Here is a 27,167-nt window from a genome sequence, read left to right on the forward strand (position 1 = left end):
GGCCCTCCCTGCTTTCCCCCACACCTATTTCATGGACGCCAGATTTAGGAATGATTGAGCATCCAGGACACCATATGGAGCTTCCTGACAGATCTATGACATTGTTGACTCCATATATGGGCACGGCTGACCTTGGAACTTGATATACGGTATGGCAGTATGGAGCCATCTCATTGTGACATCACATACTGTAGTTGACATGAGCATTCCAGCCAACAGTATAAAGGCAACCGAAGTAGCAGACAGAGTCAATAAATTCACCCTATGCTCCCAGGCCCTCCAACTCCAGGGCTATTTATCACAGACATTCGAGACTGTAATAGCGCTAGGGTCATTCCGACTGCATTAGAGTTCAGCAGTACCGATGTGCTCAGTTAGGGTTCGATATGAGATGATATGATGCAACCTTCAGCAATTGTGAAATCGGCACCAGCAGCTATCCAGCCATACCTCCGGCTAATGAGACTCGATAAACCGATTGGAACATGGTTGTTGTACCTGCCGTGCACATGGAGCATTGGTCTGGCTGCAGACCCTGGACGCTGGCCCGACCTACGGATGCTAACTTTGTTTGGTACAGGGGCTCTGCTGATGAGAGGGGCCGGCTGCACTATCAATGATATGTGGGACAAGGACTTTGACAAGAAGGTGTCCAGGACCGCTGCACGACCCATCGCCTCAGGGGAGATCTCTCAGACACAGGCTCTGGTTTTCCTTGGAGGCCAGCTGTCGCTTGCACTAGGTGTATTGCTGAGACTTAATTATTACAGTATTGCACTTGGTGCTGCTTCAATGCCTCTGGTCATCACCTATCCATTGATGAAGAGGATAACCTACTGGCCACAGCTTGTGTTGGGATTAACCTTCAACTGGGGAGCACTGTTGGGCTGGTCTGCAGTCCGGGGCTCCTGCAACTGGTCAGTGTGTCTCCCTCTATATTTCTCAGGAGTTATGTGGACACTGATTTATGACACCATCTATGCTCATCAGGACAAAGAGGATGACATCCAGATAGGACTCAAGTCTACTGCATTGAAGTTTGGACATAAAACCAAACCATGGTTGAGTGGCTTTACGGTGGCCATGATGTCAGGACTAGTAATGGTGGGGGTCAATGCTGAACTGGGTCTACCTTATTATGCTGTACTGTCCACAGTGGGCCTACACCTAATGCATCAGGTTTACACACTGGACATCAACAAACCAGAAGACTGCTGGAGGACATTTGTCTCGAACAGAAACCTTGGATTGCTGTTGTTTTCAGGCATTATCACAGGCAATTTGTGGAAAGAAGGATAAACTAATATATTACAGAACAAAGGACAGTTGTAAGAAAAGACATTCAGAGGAGGTGGTCAATTATTATACAAAATGGTTTCTACATTTTTGAAGCAGTGAAAGCCGCTTCCAAGGAGTGGCTTTGTGTGTCCCGTGCATGCAGAATTGAGGATTGGTCAAGCTTCACATGACAATTTGGCCCTCCAGACAGAATCATTCATTCATTAAGAACTCATACAAATATAGAACTAAAACACACAGAATGTATAGATCTAGAACACAGAATGTATAGATCTAGAACACAGATTTCATAGCTCTAGATCACACAGAATAAAAATTCACAGCTTCACTTCGAACCGAGGTTTGATTTTTAAGATCTAGAACCAGTTGTATAAGATTACGAATTGATCCCACCCACCCAGCCAATCCAGTCTGTCTGTCTTATCATCCCTTGTCCTGCATGCTGCACTTTCATCCCACCCTAGGGATGGGGGACATCCCTACATCCAACTCGTTTTTTTCCTCTGTTCCTTTCTCCCTTCCGACCACAAGCACTGCCGTGGCCACACCTGGCACCAGTTCACCACAGGCCACACCTGCTTTTTCCTCCCCTCCCACCTTCGGGCATGCCATCCTGCCAACCGGCGATGGCATCGCCCTGCAGTCCCCCTCTGTTCTTTCCCGTCCCCCTCTCAATAACCCTTCCCCCCATCCACACCCCTTTCCCTTTCCACAGCACGTCCAGTTGACCCACCACCGAACGCCATCGCCAGAAACCCAAAACCTATCCCAGCATCCCTCCCCAACCAGATCCTCCAAGGCAACGACATTGACTTTGCTTCCCTCCTCTGTCCATCCACCAACAACGAACCTCGTGGACTGTGGTGACATCTCCATCCAGCTCCGCAGCTCCACCCCCACCCGGTCATCCATCCTCACTGTGACCGAATTCTGCCTGGCTTCTCAATCTATAGGGACGTCATTTGCTCTGTTTACCTCGCCAGGCGCCAGGAATTAGACGACTGCCTGACAGTGGTACTCAACCGGTCCATAAGATTTGGAGGTTCACTATTCCAGGAATACCACCGCCAGTTCTCGGCCACAACCGCTGCAAGGCTGCGGCAGTGGAACCTGGCCACCTATTGGGGCTACCGCCTTGCACGCAAGGTTGTCTTCAACACGTGTGCCGAGTGAAGTTGGACGGTCAAACAGTTCTCGACATACGTGAACTACGCACGTACATCGTACAGAGATTTTGCACATTTATTGTGCTACGTCATAAATGGCTGACGTCATTGAGGCAGGCAGATTCTTTTAGCATATAATTGCCATTCTGTCAAAATGAATTAAAACACATATTTACTATTCACAAGTAACTGGACATAACACTGTACTGAATTATGAATCTGCTTTTGATACTTGCTGAATAGCACATCAACCTCTGAAAGTTTTGTAATCAAATTAAATTGTTCCATTTAAAAAGACTGTCTAGGGTTTTATGCGTGGTACTTTGGCGACTGGTGGTCACACAACAAAGGTGCATATCTCCTTGTATGGGCCGTTCTGTCCGTGACGTCAGTTACTTTGCGTGTATTTGTGTGCGTGTGCAAATTGTTTTGGCTGAAGCGTTTGCACCACTCAAAATAGTTGGAAAAAGAAGCTGCGCATAATTGTTACGTCATGAAATGGCACAGACGTTGCTGTAGTTTGCAAGTGACAAACCTGCATGAGTTGTGGACCATAGAACAAAATATTGATATATCTATACAGTTATATATGTGATGAATGTTGTAGTTCTTGACAGAATGTGGATCTTGAAGCACCTGGAAGCTGGGGGTGAGAGCCACTACCTCCTCCCTGGCAAAGGGTATGTCGTGGGACGCAAGAACTGTGACATCCTGCTGTCGAGTGACCAGTCCATCAGCAGGGTTCACGCCCACCTCATCGCCACTGAACAGATACTATCGGTGACGGACAGCTCCAAGTACGGGACGTTTGTCAACGACCAGCGCCTGTCCGAGGACACGTCGCTGAGCCTGAGAGCAGGGGACCAAGTCACCTTTGGGGTTTTCCAGAGCAAGTTCAGTGTGGACAGGCTACGGCTGGTGGTGTGTTCAGCGCGTGTGGACGGCGAGGGCAAGGCGAGGCTCTCTCAGGCCCTGCTTCCTCTGGGAGGTAAGCTGGCCGACAGCTGGACGCAGGACTGCACTCACCTGGTCACACCCGCCGTCAAGGTCACCATCAAGACCATAAGCGCTCTCCTGTGCTGCCGACCGATCGTCAAACAGGAGTTCTTTGGTGAGCTGAGCGGAGCAGTGCAGCAGAAAAGTCCCATCCCCGAAGCTGACAGTTTCGTCCCGGTGTTGGACGAGCCTCGTCTGATTGGAGAGGAGGTGGATCTCACGGCCAGGCCGGAACGCAAGTGGCTCTTCGACGGGAAGACCTTCGTCTTCCTCAGCGATAAGCAGCTCAAACGTCTTGGCGCGTTGGTGGGCTATGGGGGTGGGCGGAGCCAGCTGTTGGAAGAGGGCAGTCTTCCCCCGCCGCTGCTGCATTCACTGCAGAGCTGCGTGGTCGACCTGGACACCAGGAGCTCCCAGGCCTCTGTACCGCCTTCCTCCACCGCGAACTGGGCTGACTCGGTGAGGAGGATTCTACAAGAGAAAGGGCTGCGGTTGATCTCAGAGTCTGAGATCGGCTTGGCTGCCATCTACATCTCTTGCGACAAGTACTGTAATCCGACCAGTGACTTGACGGACGCGGTGGGGGTTTCAGACACCGGGCAAAGTGTGGCGTCCAGAATTCCGGGTGCCACATATTCCCTGAATGCAGTGGAGGAAACAGTGTTATCGGGAGAGTCTCCGGACATCACAGCGTACGCAGTAAACACTGAGCCCTCACAAGGCGTCAGTGTGGATCAACATGAGGTAACGGGGGTGACGGCAGTCGGAGAGACTCCAGAGAAGAAGAAGGGCGACTCAGTGATTACGGTGGCTGAGACCATCAGTTCATCCATCAGCTCTACACAGAACACAACCTCACACAGGAAGCAGACAGACACACAGCAACACCATGGTGTTGTGACAACAGGTGCGGCTGACCGTAGTTTGCATCCAGTCCTGTCTAAGGCTACCAGCTTTGGGACCATGTTTTCTCAGAAGTCTCAGTCCCCTTGGAAACGGAAGCCCTCGGCAGTGACATCTCCACAGAAACGGCCCTCTCTCGCCAACTTCTTTCAGCCACTCAATAAGAAAAGGTCTCGGGAAGATGACTCCTCTCCTGTTGGGTTGGAGTCAAAGCAGGCCATGCCTCCACTCTCTGGCTCAAGACATCACACATCATACAACACCCAGCCAGACAACACCCCCCTCGACTCCAGGAATCTTGGTCATCGGGCCTTGGGGACAGAGCTTTTCCCAGGTCAGTCTCCCACTGTCTCCTACCCTGACCAGGGCAGGAAGAGGAAAGAGATGGATGCAGGGATGGATTTGGAAGAACTGGAGTCCATGATTTACGAGGACATGGGTGACTTCAATGACCAACAGCCCTACCAGCAGCTGCAACCAGCAGACCGTGACAACACCCGTCCTGATCCTTCTATAGACGCCAAGCAGCGCGAACGCCACTCCACCAATCAGAAAGAGGCTTCCAGTTGTGGGAAACTCCCCAGCAAGAGGCTGCGGCTCGACCCGGAAGTGAGCGGCGTAGCCAATCAGCTGCCGGGCACGGAAGTAGAGGGGTTCTCGGTGTCCGATAGAAACCAGAGCCTTGAAACAGAGGAGCAGTCTTCGTCCAATTGGAGACGGCAGCCACAGCCTGCGGAAGACGAGGTATCCAATCAGATGTCCAGACCACACGAGTGCTGGCAAACTGCCAAAGAGGAGGATGTGCCCGTCGCTGTGCATTCAGAAGGCAACGGTGTTGTTGGCCAGCAAGAGACCCCACTGGAGCCCACCAAAGTCGAAGCAGACGAGGATCCTCCTCAATCTGCGCTGTTGATCGAGTTTAGATCTCTGACAGTGACGGCGCCCCCAAGAACCAAACCGCGGCACTTCCAGGGCAACGGCTCCGCCGCCAATTTCAAACGCTTCAGCAAGGTTCCGGTGCCCCGAGCCGAAGGCAGAGCCAGCCTCATAGCAGCATCGGATCTGTTGGTCTACAGCAGGAGCAGCAATGCAGAGCTGGAGGACTGGCTCAGAGACGTTGCTGAGGAGGACCAGTGGAACAGCAACGAGGAGACTCAAGGAGACGATCTGTTTAGGTACAACCCCAGCAAAGTCACCAGGAGGAAATGAAACGCATGGAAACCTGAGGGAGCAGGAGTCCGTTTGTTTGAGCGTTGCTAGTTGCTCCAATACATGGCGTTGTGTGTAGTATGCCCATGTATTTTTCCAAGTGTTTTTCCATGGTATCAAATACTGATGTCGTATGTCCCCATCCTGTGACATCATGTGGGTCAATCATCATCATCATCATCATCATCATCATCATCATCAGCAGCAGCAGCAGCACTGCTCACATCACTCTACACCAGACAGCCAGTGGGTTGGATTTGTTTCTAGAATGGCCTTTCTGAACCAATGACTCACAGAGAAAAAAATTATCTCTCTCACACACGCAGGCACACGCGCAGACAGGCACGTATGCAAACACAAGCATGCATGAATAGGAATAGGAATAGTTTGATATTATTTATAAAGCACGTTTAAAAACAATCAGGTTGACCAAAGTGCATGATAAAAACAACACCAAAAACTAGACTGCACTCTGTCGAGATGCCACCTTGCGCCTGTACACTCATGGCTACTTGTGTGCCAGCAGAGCGCAGTGCTGGCAAACTGCCAGCATACTTGACTGTTATGAGTAGGCAGTTGACAGCAGTTGAGTTCAAACTTCCACGTTTGATCTCAACGTGAAAGTACAATCAGCAGCGAAGGTAGTAGGCTACTTATTAATAACAAAAAATAACGTTAAAAATGATGTTGCTGTCTGTGTCCTGCTGACGGTACAAAGGGTCACGATGCGACACATTGTGAGCTTGTAGATCTGCTATTTTCAAAAGATTTTTGAGCTTGTAGATCTGCTATTTTCAAATACCGGTAGATACATTTCCAAAATGTATACAGAGCTGAAGTGGTTAATATATGTTTTTTGTAATAATAATCAAAATCTACAAAGTAGCCACTAGCCAGTAATAAAGTTGTCGAATAATTGTAGTGGAAAAAATACAATATTTACCCCTGCGATGTAGTGGAGTAGAAGTAAAGTAGTGGAAATTGGAAATACTCAAGTAAAGTACAATTACCTAAAATGTACACTACTTTAGTTACTTTACACCACTGCCAACAAATTAAGGCAAAAACAGCAGATGTTTACAATCTCAGAACCTAGTTGCATCATGACTAATTCTATGAGCAACACCTTATTATACCATCTCTGTGGACACGATGATGGAATATTGAATCCCTGTGTGTGCGACCACGTCCTCCTGCGGTGTCCTTGTTTAAATTCAGGCCTAGAATTATTGAATGCTTCAACCAGTGAAAAATAGCAGATATACAAGATATGCTATTTTTTTGAAAAAGTCGTGAAAATGTGTGCAAATCTTTGAATGTATGTATTTTCAAAGCGAACGTTTGTAACTCAAATTTTGCTTCTGGGTGGTCCCTGGAACTAAATATTTTGAGATGGGGGTCCTTGGCCAAATAAATATGAGTTTGGGAAATTGGGGTCCTTCACATGAAAAAGTTTGAGCACCACTGACATAGTAGTCTCTAAAGAACAGATTAACTGAGCTCCAGTTGAGTGAAAAAGGACCTTTTCTTTGACGATGGCTGGTCAGATTGCTGACATAGAAACATAGGTTTTTCCAAAAAACCTTAGAAGGATTCAAAAGACACTTATAGAATCAGGTCAAAATTCGAATTTTCACGATCTTTAAAAAATAGCAGATCTACAAGCTCACAGCGCGGCACTGTGAGCTTGTATATCTGCTATTTTTCAATAGTTAAAGCATAAAATAATGATACACAATAATGTGTACCCGTTCTAAATGGGTTAAAGCTATGCTCCACTCATGCTGAAGGAATGATTCACATCCTTGAGACATGTAACCTCTTGCTCTCTGGCTGCACTCCTCTCATTATTTGCCAATCCTGCTTTATTATGTGAGTCCGTGGCTTATTGCATGTTGCATATCACAGCTGTCGCGTGGATACCTTGTATGTCCAAAATATTGCTGTTGAGGAAAGGTAGATACCTTCCACACTAACTCCGGAGGGCCACATTGCATATTGTTACTGTTGGGCAGAAAACTCTTATCTCCATATGCCACCGTAAATTAGTGTCCTATTTCGTCATTCTAGTATGTCACACAAAAGTAGTAAAAATAGCCGATCTACAAGCTCAAAAGATCGTCTAGTTTTGCTAGTTTGAATTGGAATCCTGAATGATCTTTTGTCATTTTTTAATTGGAATCCTGAAATGCAACATTTGGATTTAATTTATACTTATAATGTTAACTTCAAACTGCTAACTTAAAAAAGACTAACATTTTAACTACACTATAGTCATTCAACTACTAGACTGAAGCAATTAAAGCGAGTCATGTTTGCATGTTTGGAATTGTAACAGCTGAAATCAATAATATATATCAGTATTCTGATATTAACCTGCAAGTGAAGGTGGCCCCTGGGCTGCCAGTTTCCCATGCATGATCTACGCCTGTGTGCGTGTGTGTGTGTGTGTGTGTGTGTGCGTGCGTGCGTGCGTGCGTGCGTGCGTGCGTGCGTGCGTGCGTGCGTGCGTGCGTGCGTGCGTGCGACGTGCGTGCGTGCGTGCGTGCGTGCGTGCGTGCGTGTGTGTGTGCGTGTGAGTCTGTCTGTTTGTCTAACCGACCAACCGTGACATTTCTTACCTTAAACACAACCCTAACATTCATCTGAATTGAAATCCTCTACGAATAACACACATACTGCTAACGCACCCACACACACACACACACACACACACACACACACACACACACACAAACACTGAAATGTGCTCTGTCTGGATCGGAGCCGAACAAAGTGAAACGTTGTGTCCTCCCTCCTCCCACTCAGGCCGTCTACAGTACTTACCATTCAGTTCATTGCATGCACCTCCATTTATCATATTTAAAGCACTGCTCTTTGTACAGCTTTGACTACAGATCCTAAAGCTGCCAGGCGAAAACCTTGTATATCCACGTTTCATCTTTTTCTCTCGTGAATGATGAACTACATTGGATCCATTGGATTACGGGTTCTTTTTTTCTGATTCCCTGAAAAGTAATGGTTTTGGACATACAAGGTTTCCACCCCGACAACAACAAGGTATTACGTGATGCTACACACATCACAGCCTGCAGAAACGATCCAAACGTGGTCATGATGGGGACGTGACTGATGCTCTCATATTCACTCTACTCCCACTCTGTTCCAGTTGCCATACCCCTAATGCAAGATTTGCCAAATATTAAGCCGATTTGACACGCAAACGTTCAATTTTCAAATGAAGCATCGAGAGATGAAATAGATGGGCCATTAATCAACCTCATTAATTGGAACATGTATGTCTTAATCGGGCTACTACTTTTTCTATTAATGAAATATTTAAGAACTGTGTGTTTTTTTTAATATTGTCACTGTCAGGCAGAAACCATCTCCACATTTTAACCTTTTATGTTTTTTTCTTAAAGTAATGCCCTACTTTGTCCATCAAAAAGAAAGCTAAGACATGCACATCCACAGCCTGTGTTGGGCAGATGCTGAGTGAAAAGTTATAGACTAAACAAAATCGGAACTCAAAAAAGTAATCAAATGTGTTACTTAAATAAAAGTATCAATACAGCAATATGGAAATACTCTGTTACAAGTAAAAGTACTTGGTTTTCTCTGTGATGAGTTTGCATGTTCTCCCCGTGTCTCCTTGGGCATAGGCCCTCACACAAAAACGTGCAGTAGTCCTGGTTTCTATACTACCTCCCCCTAGCCAGCCGGGTGCTCCCCAATGTCCCTTGGCGCAGCAGGGGGAGAGCGGAAACCAGGACTACAGGTTAGGTAGTCACCGGGTGAGAAAAATGGGTTGCAAAAATCGTGGGATAAAAAACATTTAGAGAAAAAAAAAAGTACTTGGGTAAAAGTTAAAAAGTATTGGTAGGAAAATGTCCCACTGAGCACACGTCTAAAATTGGTCTAAGATTGGTCTAAAGTGATTTCTTTCTTCTATATAGACGGTCTATACTGTATATAGACCGTCTATTAGATGTCTAATATATAGATACATCTTCAAGATGACTTTATAGCTGCCAAGATCATTCAACTGGGTAACCATTGGACAAGACAACTATATGTCAACAATACCGACGGAACAATGCATGTCACCATGATTTGTGCAATCATCCATTAATACCCTATTTTAAAATGGCAGAATCATTCACGTAATTAAATTGTTTCAGTGATTGCAAGTACCTCTCCATAGAGCTCTCTGAGATGCAAAAAGAAGTCTGCAACCCCACAGCTGTTGTTGTTGCTGAAGCAGAGAGAGAGAGAGAGAGAGAGAGGTTAAGGCTACAGAACATCAGGTCCTTCTCTGCACTGAGTTTCTGTTTACAGACAGACACTGTAGGGGAGGAAAGCAGACAGAGAAATAACACTGCTGCAGAACACGGTTGTTGACTCATACCAGCGTGGAAAGAACACGCCTGCAACCGTCCTGCCCAGTTCACTTGAAACAGGAGAGATTTTGAGATTGTTGTGTTTTCTGGTTTGATATACTGTATTATATTGCTGATTTAAACATTTGTGTATATTTGGTAGCTGGATAAAACCCACTACTGTTATTAGGGCTGTCACGATTACAGTACGTTGATGATTTTAATTTGATGATTAATTTGCTTTGTAATGAAAAATTGCACCTCACTTTGCATGATATCAAACACAACACACTTGCATATCTCCTTGTATGGGCCGTTCTGTCAATGAAATCAGCTGTGGCGATGTCGGTCTCTGCGTACTTTCTATGGCGTTAGTCGTGCTCATACAGACACTCATACAGACTCATACAGTGGTTTTTATGAGCAATTATGTATTCTCTTGGTATTTGTTTGTTTTCTCTTGGAGGCTGCCACCTTGTGGTCAAAAGTGTCAGTTAAAAAACACAGATACTTTTACATCACAGAATCAACTCCTCCCCTAATTACCATTCACCCAACACTGTGGGGTGTGGCTAACTTCAGCTGGGTCACCACCCACCATGACATCCATGCATACTTAATGAACTGGGGGTGTGGCCACATAAAAACCCAATTTTAACTCTTTCTGTATACTTTTTTGGAAAAAAGTCTTCCTCCTAGTATAATCATAATACCTGATAATCATGTATTAGAGGGGGGGAAATCATGGCACCACCTCTTTAAATATACTTTGACGTGAGTGTTCCTGACTAAATGCTTGTTGTTGTGTTGTTCCCAGGTGGTGTTGAGCGGTGTGTTCCCTGGCTGGGGCAGGTGTTGCCATGCCGTTTGGCTGTCTAACTGTTGGGGAGAAGGACTACAACACTCCTTCAGAAGTCGCCGACAAATATGACCTGGGACAGATTGTTAAATCGTGAGTATACCTACAGTATATCTGTACCTGCACAGCAGGCGGTGGTGTAAAGTAACTAAGTACATTTACTCAATTACTGTGCTTAACTCACTCACTACCAATGACGAGCTCATGACAAGCTAGTTTAAAAAGCCTTCTGTACCGATGACGAGTCTTGACAGATGTCTTTTATATTGCACTTAATCCAACATTACGCTGCGGTTTAACTGCTCAAAAAGTATCGATTCTTGTTTTGACCGGAAACAGTTAAAAACTGGATATGAAAAAAAAACTGTGCAGATCTGATATTTTCAAACGATTTTCATAGCCTACATCAGGGGTCTTCATCGTTTTCAGGCCAAGGACCCCTTAATTGAGAGAGAGTTGAAGCAGGGACCCTTATACCTTTTCATAGATTCCATATACAGTGTACAGTAGTTTAATCGTTTGACTGCACGATCATCAGTGTATTTTGAATTCATATACATTTGTGAATTGACTTGAACCGTCAATACTTAATAAACTTGACCTTTCACTCTGTACTTTCCCCTCTATACACACCTCTTTTCCAAAAATAGACTATCTACATTCTACAAGCTTGTAGATCTGCTATTTTTGGCAAAAGTTTTTAGAATATGGGTTTTATATGGGTTTTTAGAATACTAGGGTTCAAGTGGTTAATATAAAAAAGGAGAAAAAAGTTTCTATCACACAAAGACTCTGGCGACCCCCTAGGGGACTACATTCATTACCGTGAGAAGTAGGGGTGCTGGGGGCACTATGTCAAGACTATATCAAGTGCTACGGCTATGGCTCTCAAATGGGTGTATGTGAGGGAATGTGGAAAATGGAAAAAACATGTGCTGCAGGATGCTCTAATTCAAGTCTTTCACTCCTTTTCTTATTTGTAATTTAAATTTATATTCTTCAAAAGGTGGGTTATCATTCATTCATGAGCATCGGGTGGATACCTCGTGTCCAAAACGGCAACTATCCAGGATTAAAATTCAAAAGCTACAAGCTCGTAAGCAACTTGTAGTCAGATAAAGGGGATACTCAGGAATCAGGAAAAGGGGGTACTGAAGCCAAAAAGTCTGAAGAGGTGAGTCTTCAGTTCTAACTGCGATGGGGAGTTTGTTCCACAGTTTGGGAGCCAGGAGGGAGAGGATTAAATGACTGGGTTGTCAGACACAGCCAGGAGTATCAAAAGTGACGTTGATGAGCAGCACTCCTCTCCAAAAGTTGAATATCGCCTGCTTGAGGAGTCCAGGGCACACTGCCCAGAAAAGACTGGACGCCCCCAAAATGTGGTGAAACGCAAGGCACTGGGACAGGGGAGCGTTCCAGCACATATTTACCATAGAACAGCATGGACAAAAGTCACTGGCAGCTCAAAAAAGCTTTTTCTGTGGACACAGGTTGCCCTTTTCAGCATAATCTCCCAATACGGGTCCTTACTAATGCTCACAATGGGACGGTTCCATACCCACGGGGTGCATCGTTACTTTTTTTTTACCTCTACACCAAATCTCTTAGGCAAAAAACCTGATCTACAAGCTCACAGCGCGCCACGCTTCAACGCGCTGTGAGCTTGTTGTGAGCGTCTATTTTTGGCAAAATAGACTAGAGGTTCGGGCCTCTGCGCACCCCTCACATCTACAATGCACCGTCGATCCGACTGATATGAGCTATGGTGTCGGGGCATTATCAGCTTACCAGTTGTACTTGTCTTTCTGTGTCCCTATGTGACCATAAATGGAGATCTCTGTATATGTCTGTCAACCTGTGTCCCCTTTGTGCCCATATGGAGATCTCGTATCTGTCAGTCCATTTCCCTATTATGCCCATATGGAGATACCTGATGAGATCCCTGATGTTATCTGTATTTCCATATCGCTCCCCTGCGCTCCCCCTCCACTACACCAGTGGTTCTAAAACTGTTTTTGTGCCAAGGACCTCCAAATTGATTTGTCTGTGGACCTCATCTGAAAATGTTTTTTCATGTTTTGTTTAGTTTTTTCTCCTTTTTTTAATAGAAGATCTACAAGGTTGCAGCGAGACACAAGGTGGTGTGCTCTGAACTTGTACATCTGCTATGTATGCTATAACCTCTTGCTGGACACGACGTGCTGATAATCCCCGAGGCGCAGCCGAGGGGATTATCAGCCTGAAGTTATAACACTTATTACGGCTACACAATACAATTAATAATTTGACTAAAAACTAAAAACAAAACAAAGTATTTCCTTGTTTACAGACTGCTGAAAGTGTTGCGCTGAGCGCCCCCCAGCGCAACACGGGTCGCCTTGGAAAACAAGGAAGTGCTGATCAAATAGAATCCAATTTCTGATACTGTGTTGGCGATTTCTCGCCTCAAATTCTTGAGAGCAACGTTTAGTTGTAAATTACGCTGTGTGTTTGTTTACATGGCTGTCGTGTTGGATACGGCACTACATTCACGCAGCGCAGCCTGAATGCAGCAGGTGCTCTGAGCCTTTGATTAGGCAGCGGTCCGTTATAGAGCGCAGTGGTCATTATACGCCTATAATTCACCGCTGATTTCAGCGATTGACCAATCAGAATCAAGTATTCAACCAAGCCGTGTAATAATTTTGAATAGCCAACCATTAAAGAAAGTGGTTAAAATGAGTGTGATGCTGTGCATGCTCATTTTGCTGGGGACCCCCTGGAAAGGCTGTATTCCATTAGCTTGACATCTCTACTAATGATGTCATTGGTGGGCAGACTTCTGAAGTGCCCATAATAACCCACGTCTGAGAGGCAGTATGTTTAGACAGAAATGATGGCATGTTATAATGAGCATTAGTGAGGATACATTGTATGAAGATAAGGTTGAAAATGGGTCTCGCTTTGAAACTGAAAGAGAGATGAAGCAGGAACCCCATTGTACAATTGTTTAAATGCGTTATGCAGATTTTCATCGACTTGTTTGACAGCGCTGTCACTTCAATCATCGATACGTTGTAAAGTTGACCTTTCACTCTGTACTTGGTCTGCTCTTTTTGACCTCTACACCAAACCTCTTTGCTAAAAATAGCCGATCTACAAGCTCTCAGCGCCTCGCAGCACGAGGCGTTGAGAGCTTGTAGATCTGCTATTTTTGGCTAAAGTTCTCCTCAGAATAGGGATGCGATTTGGTGCCCCCCCTGTAGTAACTCTGAGGACCCCCCCAGGGTTCCCCAATTAGTTTTCTCCAAGGGCCGAATTATGTCTAGGGTACCAAGCCGAGGGCCACAGCATTGCAGGGGTTGATGGTGGCGTTCCCGCTACTCCAGCGACAGTTCAGATATCGTCGTTGTCGGGTGAAAATCTTGTATGTACAAAACCGTTTGTTTTCATTTTAAAAATGATTTAAACTAGTGAAAACAGACGATCTACAAGCACACAGTGTGCTTGTAGATCTGCTGTTTTCACTACTTTTGTGCGACGGCCTTGTATGAAGCAGGGCTTTACTTTGCGAAAGCACATACACATTTGGAGATACAAGGTTTCCACCCGACAACGACGATATACTAGTGTTGTTGCTGCTCTTATACCACCATTATTACTGGGGTTGGTGGGGGCCAGACAGTAGCCCCCCGCGGGCCGCAAATGGCCCGCGGGCCGCTTATTGGGGAACCCAGCCCTAGGGGTTCTGGACCCCCCTGTTGAAGGCCCCTGCCCTGGTTTAACTGATATGATGCTAATGTCCATTATTTTGTCTGTCTCGTCAGAGAGGAGTTTTGCGAGATATTCCGAGCAAAGGACAGGAATACGCTGAGAATGTTCACCTGTAAAAAGTTCATCAAAAAGGATGGGCGAAAAGTGAGGAAAGCCGCCAAGAACGAGATCCTGATCTTGAAAATGTGAGTGAGGTTTTCAATGCTCTTGTTGCTGTATTTGCGATGCCAGTGGAAGGGGCGGGCTGTCCAGTGGTGTCCGAGAGTAGCTGCTCACAGACACACGGACAGGGGCGAAAATATAATCTCCGCCTCCTGGCCTTTTGTCCTGGCTGAGATCATATTTATCAAAAAAGATGTATTGATATGATATATTGATTATTTATTGAAGATTATTAACAGTTCTGTCAAAAGTTACCTAAAAGGATAACACAAAAATCCCCAGCGACTTGTTTCCATTTCGATTGTCTCAATTCATGAGTAAAACATACAATACATACAAAACAAAACAAAACAATACATAATGGTAAAGCTCCAGTAGCAACAAAGGGTATATATTTACAGAAACAGGAGGGGTGGGGGTGGGACAGATGGAGGATGCTACCTACCAAGGCGTTCTTAGAGTGTTCTGTGTTGATATGAAAGACCATTGTTCAAAATGTTCATAACAATGAAAATACTCACGAGGCTAAAGTAGCCCAATTAATTTAGATGAAACTCTGTCATTCAGCATAGCATAACAATGTCATTATCTTTTGATTTAATCTTAGGATGACGTCACCCTCAGATGGCTTGAATCATGGCAACAATGGCAGGTTTTGAGTGTTGTCAACTTGCGTGTCGTCGCTGTCGGGTGTAAACCTTGTCCAAAACAGTTGCTTTTCAGGAAATGGAAAAAAGTAACCCGTGTTCCAATGGATCCAGTGGAGTTATTTAGTCTCAAGCTCTCGTTAATACATTTATGCGCAGGCAAGCTGACCGACTGTGGATGTAACATCCTGTCACAATTATTACATAATCGTCTAATCGCAATTATTTGAGATAATCACAATTATTTTTGCATAATCGTCAGAAACAGAAATTAAAAATGTATTCATATGTTCCAGTGTTCAACTCCAAACACACAATTAATCTCAATTTTTTGAATGACAATTAATCGTCAACTTTAAATTTGTAATCGTGACAGCCCTAACATCAAGCACTGTTGTTCAGATCCACACCGCATTTAGCACAAACACTGGTCAGGGGTCTGCCATCAGAATCAGGGGCCCCTGAGGGCCACAGGCACATCGTTGCTCCAAACCGCACCAAACTTGGCACAATTATTGTTCAGGGGTCTTGCCATGTGAATAGTCCCTCCAAAATAATCTAAATTCACACACATGGGCAGCTAAAGCTGTTTTTAACACTTCAAATGGCCATAACTCGTTTTGGGCATGTCATTAGCCAGGCCTTTAAAGTTATACTATGTAACTTTTTTTATAAAACATATCTTAAAATTGTCCTAACTATTAAATCGCTAAAGTTTTAGAACCCCCACTCCGTTAATTTCAGCCCCAAAAGCCTTTTCTTTATATGTTTTCTACATAGCTGTGACAGGGGCTGTATTTCCCGGCAAAATGATGTCATCTCCCACATGATAAACTACCGGCCAATCACAGCGCGGATCATACACCACCGGCCAATCACAGCGAGTCTTGCTGTCTCTAAAGGAAGTAGCTTCCCTCAGCAACTGTGTTTACATTGGTGAAGGAATCTTGCCTGCTACTCCCTCAATCCTGGTCTAAAAATGACGGGAGACGGCTCTACGGATGCGTATCGGCCGAAAAAAGCAATACCGCTACTGACCACTAGTTGAGCAACTACCACAGTACAGCTTTAATGTGAAAATAGCCGATCTACATATTTCTGTTACTTTTGAGTGACATAATACGACGAGGACTTCATTTATGAAAGAAGACATATAAATATGAAATATGAAGATGAAAGGTTTCTGCCCGACACTGAGGCTATTTTTTCAAGCTGATGTTGCATTGTTAGTATCAATTAGGCTTGAAGCTTGTCATGTTGCTTGAATATATTTAAGCATGATATCCTGCGTCATACGGGGGTGTCGCACACCACAAATAGATGGTCAACAAGCTCCTAATGTACTGCGACGTGACGCGTTGTGAGCTTATAGATCTGCTATTGTTGACCAAAGGCACCCTTGTACAGCAAAGTATAAATCAGGCTTTACTGACTCAAACTAAACACACCTCTCCTCTCCTCTCCTCTCCTCTCCTCTCCTCTCCTCTCCTCTCTTCCCCTCCTGTAGGGTGAAGCATCACAACATCCTCCAGCTGATCGATGTCTTTGAGACCAAGAAAGAGTACTTCCTCTTCCTGGAGCTGTGAGTGTCGTGTTGAGGCGCTTTGTGAGCCAACGGGTGGCCATTTTTCATGGTCAATTCATTGATTAATTAAAGGCAGGGGTTCTCAGAGGGGTTCTGGGGACCCCCAGGGTGCCTTGAGAGGCTTGGTTTGTTTGTTAATTATTTCACTTACAAATCAATTAAAAGAATGATATGAAAAATAGCAAGTGTAATTCCTTAAAAAACATTGAGAAGTGGCATGGTATCTTACCATAAAAGTAGGGTGAAATTGCAGCAGTGTGAAGTAAACTGCATTTCTATTATGAAAAGGAACGGATAGTCCTGACACGCACGCACGCACGCACGCACGCACGCAGTAAAGAAAAGAAGGTATATGCACAGTATTCTAAGAAAAAGTAGAAACAGGAACAAAAACAATGACAACAACAAAAGCCATATTCATAACAGACTATTAGACCTCTTGGGAAAATACACTCATGCTGTGGCTTCCGTGGTTTAACTACCAGCCTCTCATCGTTTGGCGGCAGCATCATTTCCATTTTCCCCCGGCAATTTACATAAACTGTAGGCTTCCCAGGGGCTCCGCAGCGGAAGTGAGGAACGGTTTGAACACTTAAGACCCATTTTATTTCTCAACTATTCAAAAATAGCTGATCGTGTAGCGTGGTGAGCTTATACATCAGCTATTTACTTTGTTTAATATTACAATTCCGAATCTCCGTGAACCACATTCATTCATGCCTTATTCTCACCCTTTTCAATTTGAAGGATCCATAATTTGATACGCATTAGTTCAAGTTCAAGTTACTTTTATTGCCACACAACCAGGTTGGTGGTATTTAGTTTCAGCACATAAAATGTTGCAGCTAAATGTTAGAGCCACTGTATGATGAAGCAGGGCTTTACTTTGCCCTCAAGGACCCCTGGGGGTCCCTGCACCCTCACATTGACAACCAGTGCATCATGTCAGTTATTATTTCCTCCCAGAATCACATTTAATGAAGATGAATGATCTCCCCAGGCAATGGTGGAAAGTAGCTAAAGACATTTACCCACGTACTGTACATAATTAAAGATGTGGGGTACTTTTACTTTACTTCAGAATTTAATTTTTTTGATATCTTATACTTCCACTACATCTCAGAGGCAAATATTGTACTTTTTACTCCACTACAATTATTTGACATCTTTAGTTACTAGTTACGTAGTCACTAAACTCTTTTTTATACTACGGCAATTCTAAAGTTTTGCCAATCTACAAGCTCACAACGCGTGTCAGTTTGTAGATTGGCTTCTTTCATAAAAGTGTTTTTTGTGTAGAAACTGCTAGAAACCTTGGTGTGGTCATGGACAGCCAGCTATCATTCAAGGCACACATTGCATCAGTCACCCAGTCCTGTAGGTTCACACTCTATAACATCCGTAGAATCAGACCCTTCCTCACCCAGGAGTCAGCCCAGCTCCTCATCCATCTGTCATATCAAAGCTTGACTACTGTAACTCTCTCCTCACTGGCCTCCCGGCATGTGCACTTAAACCTCTCCAACTGATCCAAAATGCCACGGCACGACTGGTCTACAACCAGACAAAATTCTCACGTCTCCCCGCTTCTCCGCTCCCTCCACTGGCTCCCGGTTGCGGCCCGCACTGAATACAAAACACTGATGCTGACTTTCAAAGCAGCCAAAGGTACGGCTCCTCCATACCTCCAAAACCCGATCAACCCCTACAACCCCACCCGTTCACTCAGATCAGCCAACACAGGGATGCTGACAGAACCCTCGCTAGAACCCTCGTCCTAGACAATTTGCCCTCCTGGCCCTCAAACTGTGGAATAATCTCCCTGTCGGCTGTCGCACTTAGAACTACAGACTCACTCCCTAGCTTCCGCCATGAACTGAAGACTCACCTCTTCAGACTCCACCTAAACACATAGCACTGCTGTAACACTCCCCTTCCCTGCCTAAATTGTAGAAATAATGTGAGCTTTCACTTTGGTACAGTGAGTATGTATATTTAATGGCAAATCTGGCAATACTTGTTGTGCTTTACTCACATAACAGTTTGAATAGGCCTACGGGCCTTTTACTTGTAACAGAGTATTATTTGTTTTACTTCAGTAAAAAGAATACTAAGGCTACAGCCACACCAAAGATATGAGAGTGGATTCCCCTTTCCACCTATGTATTTCAATGGGAATGGAGCGGTTTCATGCCAGTAGAGGATTTCTGCAAAAATCGCTCCATTCTCATTGAAATGCATTGGCGGAATGGGGAGTCCACTCTCATAGTAGGTCGTTTGGTGAGGCTTCAGCCTAATAGTACTTGTCCTTTCCCCAGGGCGACAGGCAGGGAGGTGTTTGACTGGATCCTGGATCAAGGCTACTACTCAGAGCAGGACACCAGCAATGTACTGAGACAGGTGCTGGAGGCTGTCGCCTACCTGCACTCACTGAGGATCGTCCACAGAAATCTGAAGGTACTGATGACATAGATACATACACTGTCCATCGCTGACACCTAGTGGTGAAAAGCAGCAACTGTCTCAGCAATGTAGGCCTACTGAGGCTGTGGCCTGCCTGCACTCGCTGAAGATAGTCCACCGAAATCTGAAAGTACTGGTCTACAGCAGTGGTTCACAAACTTTGAAACTTTAAGGTCTGCCCTTAACTTTGACAGTGTACAAATGGAACCAAATGCACCCGTTCCATTTGTACACTGTCAAAGTTACAGACTTGTGGGTCAATTTAGACCCCCATAAAGGAACCAAGAGAGTCCCTGAAATCCACTTTGAGAACCACTGCACTACAGTACATACATATACATACACTGTCCATCGCTGACACCTAGTGGTGAAAAACAACACTTCCCATGTCACATTGTGCTTCACATAATCAGATAAACAGATAAATAATAATAAAAATATAAATAAAGTGCACCAGTGGTGGAAAGTGAAATGAGTGCATTTACTCAACTACTGTACTTAAACACACTTTTGGTTTAGGCGACTCTGATCAAATGAATATCTAGATATTGTATCAAATAGCAGCCAGGATTGTACTCAAAAGCCAGAGTAGATGCTAAAATGAAGTGTTTCAGGGTGAAATACCCTCTTTTAAGTGCAAAAGTGCAAAGTACTTAGACCACAGGTGGGTACAATTGTATTTTATAATCATGGCACAAAAAATAAATAAAACATTTCATATAATGCCTTTCCATTGCAATAATTAATCTATTTCTGTGTGGTGCAGCTGGAGAATCTGGTGTACTTTAATCGTTTGAAGCACTCCAAAATTGTAATCAGTGACTTCCAACTAGCCAAACTGGAAAATGGACTCATCAAGGACCCCTGTGGCACACCGGAGTATCTTGGTAAATATTTTTAATTTTTCTTTTAAATAAAAGTGTTAATTTTACTAATTGATCAACTATATGAAGGCATTTTGATAAAAGGTGGTGCAAGTGATAGTTAAGATACGTGTGGAATTTGTGTGGCTCTACATTCTGATACTTTGATAGTAATAACTAGTCCTTACCCGTTCAAAGATATGAGCTCCGAAATGATGTGCAGTGTGTGGGTTATGGGATGTGCACTGTGCACACGGTATATGAGGGATGGAAAGTAACTTTAACTGGTACTTGCATGATAATATGTAGGAGCATCAATGTAAGAAATACCCGTTTCGTTTAATGGCTATGTGTGTGTGTGTGTGTGTGTGTGTGTGTGTGTGTGTGTGTGTGTGTGTGTGTGTGTGTGTGTGTGCAGCGGTTTGGACCGTGAGACCATCCGCAGAGTAGTCTGTGTTTCTTTTTGAGAGGGTCGGTCCGCCTGAAAAACGCGTTTTGGAACGAAACGGTTACGTTTTGCGCGTTTGTGACGCCCTCTACGGGTGGAATTGGAAATGCTTCTGGGGATTCGTTGAGTAAGCCACCCGCAACCTGTGGCAGAAATTCAGTGTTGACTCGACGTTTTGTTTGTGATTTATGGCTATTGTTTGCAAAACGGGCCCCTCCCGCTAACTTTGGAAGCCCGTTACGAACGAACGGTATGGACTATCAAAATATCCCTTGACTATGTTCATTGCATGGGTTCAGAGATCATGTGTACCCATTTTCGTGACATTTGAAGAAAATATGTAGGAAAAGGAGCAAAAAGTGTGTTTTGGAGAAAATTCAAAATGGCGGAAAATCTATCCTGACGCAAATGGGCGGGGCCTATATGGGGAGATGCGTATTGACCCAAGGAATCCAGGGAAAAAAGAATTTTAATTTTTCGACCTACGGTTCAAGAGTTACAAGGCAAGTAGGCCGTTATAGCGCCACCATGAGGCAGAGTGGAAATGGTTTTGGGGATTCGTTGAGTATGCCACCCGCGACCCTTGGTTAAAATTCAGTGTTGACTCGACAATTTGTTTGTGCTTTACGGCTATTGTTTGCGGTCCCATCCTGCTAATAACTTTGGAAGCCCGTTACGAACGAACGGTACAGACTATCGACATATCCCTTGAGTATATTCATTGCATGGGTTCATAGATCATGTATACCGCTTTTTGCGACATTTGAAGAAAATATGTATTCATTTTCCGACCTACGGTTCAAGAGTTACAGGCCGAAACGTAAAGTGGACTGTTATAGCGCCACCATGAGGCCAACTGACAAAGTTATTTTTTATTTAATCCTTGATATCATTATAAATCTCCTCTCAGAGTTTTGTAACTGTAGCCCCTATGGTTTGCGAGAAAAAAAATATTGAATGTGAGTTTTTGCGATTCCCATTATAAGTCAATGGGAAAAATTAATTCACTAATAAATTAATATCAATTAAACGATTTGTGAAAGTGAAAAAAGGGCTTCACAGTTGTGTCAGGTGTGTTCATATGCTAATGGTGATGCGATTTCAGATCAATTGCTCCAGCCACTGAGGAGAAACGCTGTGACAGACAGACAGACAGACACTCAGACACTCAGACACTCAGACAGACATTCGCTAAATTATATGTTAGATATTTTGTTCAGTAACAAGGTTCTCCCCATCTATCCAGCTCTCACAACGCCTGCCATTGCGTCGCCAAAACAATACACTATTCACTGCAGAGGCTTTTTTATATAATAATTACCTGTTCTGAAGTGCCTCCGTGCGCACGGCGTGTGCACACGTAGTGCGCGGCCACCCCATTTCGGGAGAAAACAGCTGTTTTTCCAGCATGGACAGTATGGATCTGAATGAGGAAGTGAAACTTGGTCACATGGCGTCCGGGTTGCATCATGGGATATGGAGTTTCTTGGCTCACCGATAAATGGGTCCTCTCTTTCCTGATTGGGTGTTAATTGGCAACCCACCTGATTTTTTTTTTTTAAATGTGTTTATTAAAGAGATGTAGAGACAGGGAGAGCACTGTTACTGAACAAACACTCTATAGCAATGATTAGTATTGGGCTAAGGCCCTACGTCCTCCCGGTGGGGGCTCCATACCTCGCTGGCAGGTGAGTCAGTAGGATACAACAGCAGTGACTGACAACACAGGAATGTGTGTGGGGAGGATTGGCATAATGATTTTATATAGTTTTAACTTAATTTTAACTTGCATTTTGAGCTTGTATAGGCTATCTGCTATTTTTGAATTCTGAAAAGTACATGAGGTTTCCACCCAGCATAACGATACAGGATTTTGTGTTTTGTCAGCTCCTGAGGTGATTGGGAGGCAAAGATATGGAAGGCCAGTTGACTGCTGGGCCATTGGAGTCATCATGTACATACTGTAAGGGCTCACAACAAGTGCTGATACTATCCATTATTCATATTGTTTGTTTGATTCAACCACTTACCCCTTAATTATGATTTTTGGGTTATTTTATCTATACTTATAGATTGTCATAAGGGGGGGGTTGTAGTGCATTTTCTAAAACGGCTAGTTCCTTTCCTTGATTCTGATTGTCTGGTTGCTGTAGTATATGACACTATAACCCACACCTTGAATCAGTTTATATCAAACCCAGGTGCGTTATTTCTTTCCACAGTGTTCCACAGTGCACCAATTATCTGCACCTGTGTTGTTTCTGCAGCCTGGCCGGGAACTACTTTCTTGTAGCTGGGGACTACTTTCTTGCAGAGCAGACCTTATAGTGAATTATTAGTGAAATAGAACAGTTTTAATTGGTACATGTCTATGATTTTTCATGTTGCCATATAGTAACCGTTTTAGAAAAGCAATAAGCCACGTGATTTTACACCGGCTGAGAGGGTTGGAGACGCCTACGCCTCTCAGCCGGTGTAAAATACCAGGTAACCACTCGCCTCTTGTGGCTTATTGCTTCAATAGACACAGGATGCATAGTAAGTGTTAATTAAACCGTGTTTTATCCTTGAGTTTGTAGGTCAGCTATTTTTGCTATTTTTGAAACATTTGGTAATTTATAATAACAATACAAAAACAACGCATTTTTCAACTATATCATCAAAATCAATGATCTGATATAATAAATTAATTTTGTATAATATATATATAACCGATTGAATCAATTAGTTAATTGTCCTATTCACAACTGTTGATATAACTATTTGCTGTTACAGTATTTCACAAGAGCCATTCCACATGAGTGTGTTTTTTTGACAACTTCTCTAAGCACTACTTTTAGTCAAGTGACACTACCAAAATGATGTTGGCAGAACTTGGCACGCTTTTAAAGAGAGGTTAACATTGTGACATTCTTTTGCAAACTCAACAGTTTGTCGGGGAACCCTCCGTTCTATGACGACGCGGATGAGGACAACTACGATAATCACGATAAAAACCTTTTCCTGAAGATTTTGTCTGGAGACTATGAATTTGATTCACCATACTGGGATGACATTTCTGACTCAGGTATGAGATCACTGGGCCTCATCAGGCTAATGTATTTTTAAGCAGAACACAATAATTGTGTGACAAATAACCGAACATTTATCAAAACAGACAAGATCAACTTCACATCAAAACTACTGGTTTTAAACGCGTTTACACCTGGTAGACGACAACGAGTTCCCCAACCTAAGTGTATCCTTGTGACAATAAATCTTTTAGATGTTGAAATCACAAAAACAGCCACAACACGTCATGAGGCGATGTGTTGTTTCTGCTTCTCTTCACTCGCATCAATGAGCTCAGCCTGGCTTCTCTCAATACAGCTGATCAGAGCAGTGAAGACCTGGACACTGTCTGCTGTCTCTGTCTCTGTGTCTGCATCTATATCTCCCAAGTTTCAAATGTGTACGTTCTTTCGCAAAGTAAAGCCCTGCTTCATCATACAAGGCCGTCGCACAAAAGTAGTGAAAACAGCCGATCTACAAGCACACAACGCCTCGCGGTGCGAGGCGGTGTGTGCTTTTAGATCGGCTGTTTTCACTAGTTTAAATCATTTTTTTTATGATAAATGCAACGGTTTTGGACATACAAGGTATTCACCCGACAACGTCGATATTCTTCCTTCAACTTTCCACTCCTGAACTTGATGAACCATATCGCAGGAGCAAACTTATTGACAGATACGTCTGGTCTCTTATAGAAGATTGTTGTACACAGTGGACACTGACACACATCATTAGTGTCCCAGTGATGTGCGCTACAGCAGGGGTTTTCAAAGTGGGTGACGGGGTACCCTGGGGTGCCGCGACGGCAGTCCAGGGGTGCTGCGAGATAATTTGATAATATTTGGAATTTATTTGGACACTTGAAAAAATATTTAGTATAATTTTAAACTTGAAGTACAAAGTTATTTTCAGTCAGTTCTAACCAAAATGGCTATTGTCTCAACATTTTCCTCGCAACATAATCACTAAAATATCATCACTGTCGGGCAGAAACCTCGTATCTCCAAGTTTCAAATGTGTACGTCTTTTGGTAAAGCAAAGCCCTGCTTCATACAAGACTGTCGCACAAAACTACAAGCACACGTGCTTTAGATCGTCTGTTTTCACTAGTTTAGTACATTTTATAGATGATAAATACAAAACGAACGATTTTGGACATACAAGGTTTCCACCCGACAATGACGATATGCTATAAATATATGGTGCTGGGAGTGAAAATTATAATGTAGGGGTGCCTTGGATTTAAAAAAATATTCATGGGGTGCCCTGAGACAAAAAAGTTTGGTAACCCCTGCGCTACAGGTTTTGTGGTAGTTGTGTCCACAAACATGTACTGACTGGGCCAGTGAACACATCCAGACAGATAGAACACAGGAGGTCCCCTTTAGAAAGGACTCCGCTGGTGGACGCCATTTATAAAACAACTTAAAACATGGGTCTTCAACAGGGGGTCCTCAGAGTTACTACATGGGGGCCACCAAATCTTTGTTAACTCAATTGTTCTACATTAGCCACTTGAACCCGAACGCAAATGAAAATAAAAGCCTACTGTAGGTATCGAGGCTACTTTAACCCTAGCATCCCTATTCCAAGAGGAACATTAGGAAATTGCCGAGCAGCGCATCTCTCACCTAAGGGGTCCTTGGACTGGAAAATGTTGAAGACCCCTGACTTAAAACTTGATGAACTGGAATCTTTGCTGCATCAGCAGTGGTGCTGGGGTGACTTCAACTAGTAATCTGATCTGACTTTATGATCCAGGAATGTTTATGATGTGACCAGAGGAGAATATTGGGTCAATCGGTGATCTAACATTCTCTTTCAGTCTCTCGATAAAGATTTCTCTTCTCTTTGACTAAATGACTGTAACTCTCACAGTGTATGAGTGGAAGCAAATGGACCCATAAGTGTCCATTTAGTAGATTTGAGTCCCAATCTAGATTGGGGTCCCAGAGATAAGAAATTATATGAAATGGGAGTCTGCGACCTAATGCATGAAACTCCTTGAAATGAAACACTGCTGTACATGAAATGAGTACCAATGTAATAAAAAAAGAGCATTTAAGGCTATTCAACAGTTTGCATTTTGGTATTTACTCTGGATTTGGTTTCGATGTTTGTTTTTTTTACAGCCAAAACACTCGTAGCATCATTGATGGAAGTGGACCAAGATCAACGATTAACAGCGCAGGAGGCTATAAACCATGAATGGTAAAAATTATCTCTCAGAAATACTGAAAACATTGTTTATTGGCTCTGCTATTCTATGGAGTGAGAGATGACAGCTCTCTGGTCCTCTGTTTGGTGGATAGTTATTAGTAATTATACTCAAGTGTTAAATAAATACAATTTTAGGGACTTTTACTTTATAGCTTGCACTTTATATTATTCCATTACTTATCTTCTTTTTTTGACAGCTTTAGTTACTTTGCCGAATTAGATTATTAATACGAAACATACGTAAAGTGATGAATGATTATGTATTCTTATTTATTTTTCTTTCTTCCACCAATGGTTGTTCTTTGCCCCAGGATTTCTGGGAACGCAGCCTCAAATAAGAACATCAAGGATGGTGTGTGTGCGCAGATAGAGAAGAACTTTGCCAAAGCCAAGTGGAAGGTAACTTTTAGTCAAATTTGTCATTTTAGTAATTTTGTACCATTTTGAGCTGCTTTTACTTTACTTGAGAATCCTAATCCACTACATCTCAGAGTATACTTTTTTACTCCACTACATTTATTTGCAGTGAAGTGTACAGTAGTTGCACCCCTAGATCAGTGGTTCCCAAACTTTTTAGTTTGAGATCCAAAAGATGAAAATAGCAGATCTACAAGCTCTCTGAACTGTAGGTCTGCCATTTTCACTACTTAACAACATTGTATTCATGGAATTTCTTGATTCTCTCATATATAATGGGTCCTTTCCTGACCCACTGCTTTGGACACCTAACCTAGATGTTATAACCAACCAGCCCTCCATTGTTTGTGGCCCACAGAAAGCGGTGAGGGTGACCACCCTCATGCAGAGACTCCGGGCCCCTGAGCAGAGCGAGTCGGGGGGCTCCAGTCCCGCCGCGGGGCGTCCGGGGGGTCCCGTACCACCTGCCAACACTCCTGCACCCCCAGCAGGACGCCCAGGGGCCCTGCTGGGACCTGCCGGCACACAGCAGGCCCCCGTCATCACATGCACTGCCATCAGCCCGGTGGCCTCCGTGCCCGGCAGTGCTGGCCAGCCATAGACCCACCCACTGCCACGGGACAACCTAACCAAACATCACTGCAAACACAGGGACACAGGTTTCACTTTAAACCACTTCTCTGAGGTCATTTTAACTATGGCTCTGGCTTTTGTGTGCCCCCGAGACAGTTTTTTAAGATGCTC

General features: G+C 43.9%; 3 protein-coding genes across 3 annotated transcripts; all 3 read left to right on the forward strand.

Moving 5' to 3' along the window:
* Positions 1 to 399: 399 nt before the first annotated feature.
* LOC308286961 (4-hydroxybenzoate polyprenyltransferase, mitochondrial-like) lies at positions 400 to 1,299 on the forward strand (the record flags this gene model as incomplete). The annotated part of the gene is made up of 1 exon (XM_080728083.1): positions 400 to 1,299. One exon carries the CDS (start codon positions 400 to 402, stop codon positions 1,297 to 1,299), a length of 900 nt encoding a protein of 299 aa, XP_080584209.1.
* Positions 1,300 to 3,083: 1,784 nt separating this feature from the next.
* On the forward strand, positions 3,084 to 5,573 carry LOC308286962 (nibrin-like; the record flags this gene model as incomplete). The annotated part of the gene is made up of 1 exon (XM_080728084.1): positions 3,084 to 5,573. The coding sequence occupies one exon, from the start codon at positions 3,084 to 3,086 to the stop codon at positions 5,571 to 5,573; it is 2,490 nt and encodes an 829-aa protein (XP_080584210.1).
* A 5,236-nt stretch (positions 5,574 to 10,809) lies between these two features.
* On the forward strand, positions 10,810 to 27,024 carry LOC308286963 (caM kinase-like vesicle-associated protein; the record flags this gene model as incomplete). The annotated part of the gene is made up of 10 exons (XM_080728085.1): positions 10,810 to 10,907; positions 14,621 to 14,752; positions 16,884 to 16,958; positions 19,280 to 19,418; positions 20,191 to 20,311; positions 22,623 to 22,698; positions 23,666 to 23,802; positions 25,919 to 25,997; positions 26,318 to 26,405; positions 26,782 to 27,024. The coding sequence occupies exons 1-10, from the start codon at positions 10,816 to 10,818 to the stop codon at positions 27,022 to 27,024; spliced, it is 1,182 nt and encodes a 393-aa protein (XP_080584211.1). The 5' UTR covers positions 10,810 to 10,815.
* Positions 27,025 to 27,167: the final 143 nt, after the last annotated feature.

Source organism: Nannobrachium achirus, assembly GCF_963921795.1.
Source record: "Nannobrachium achirus genome assembly, chromosome: 6".
In the NCBI taxonomy this organism is placed as follows: domain Eukaryota; kingdom Metazoa; phylum Chordata; class Actinopteri; order Myctophiformes; family Myctophidae; genus Nannobrachium; species Nannobrachium achirus.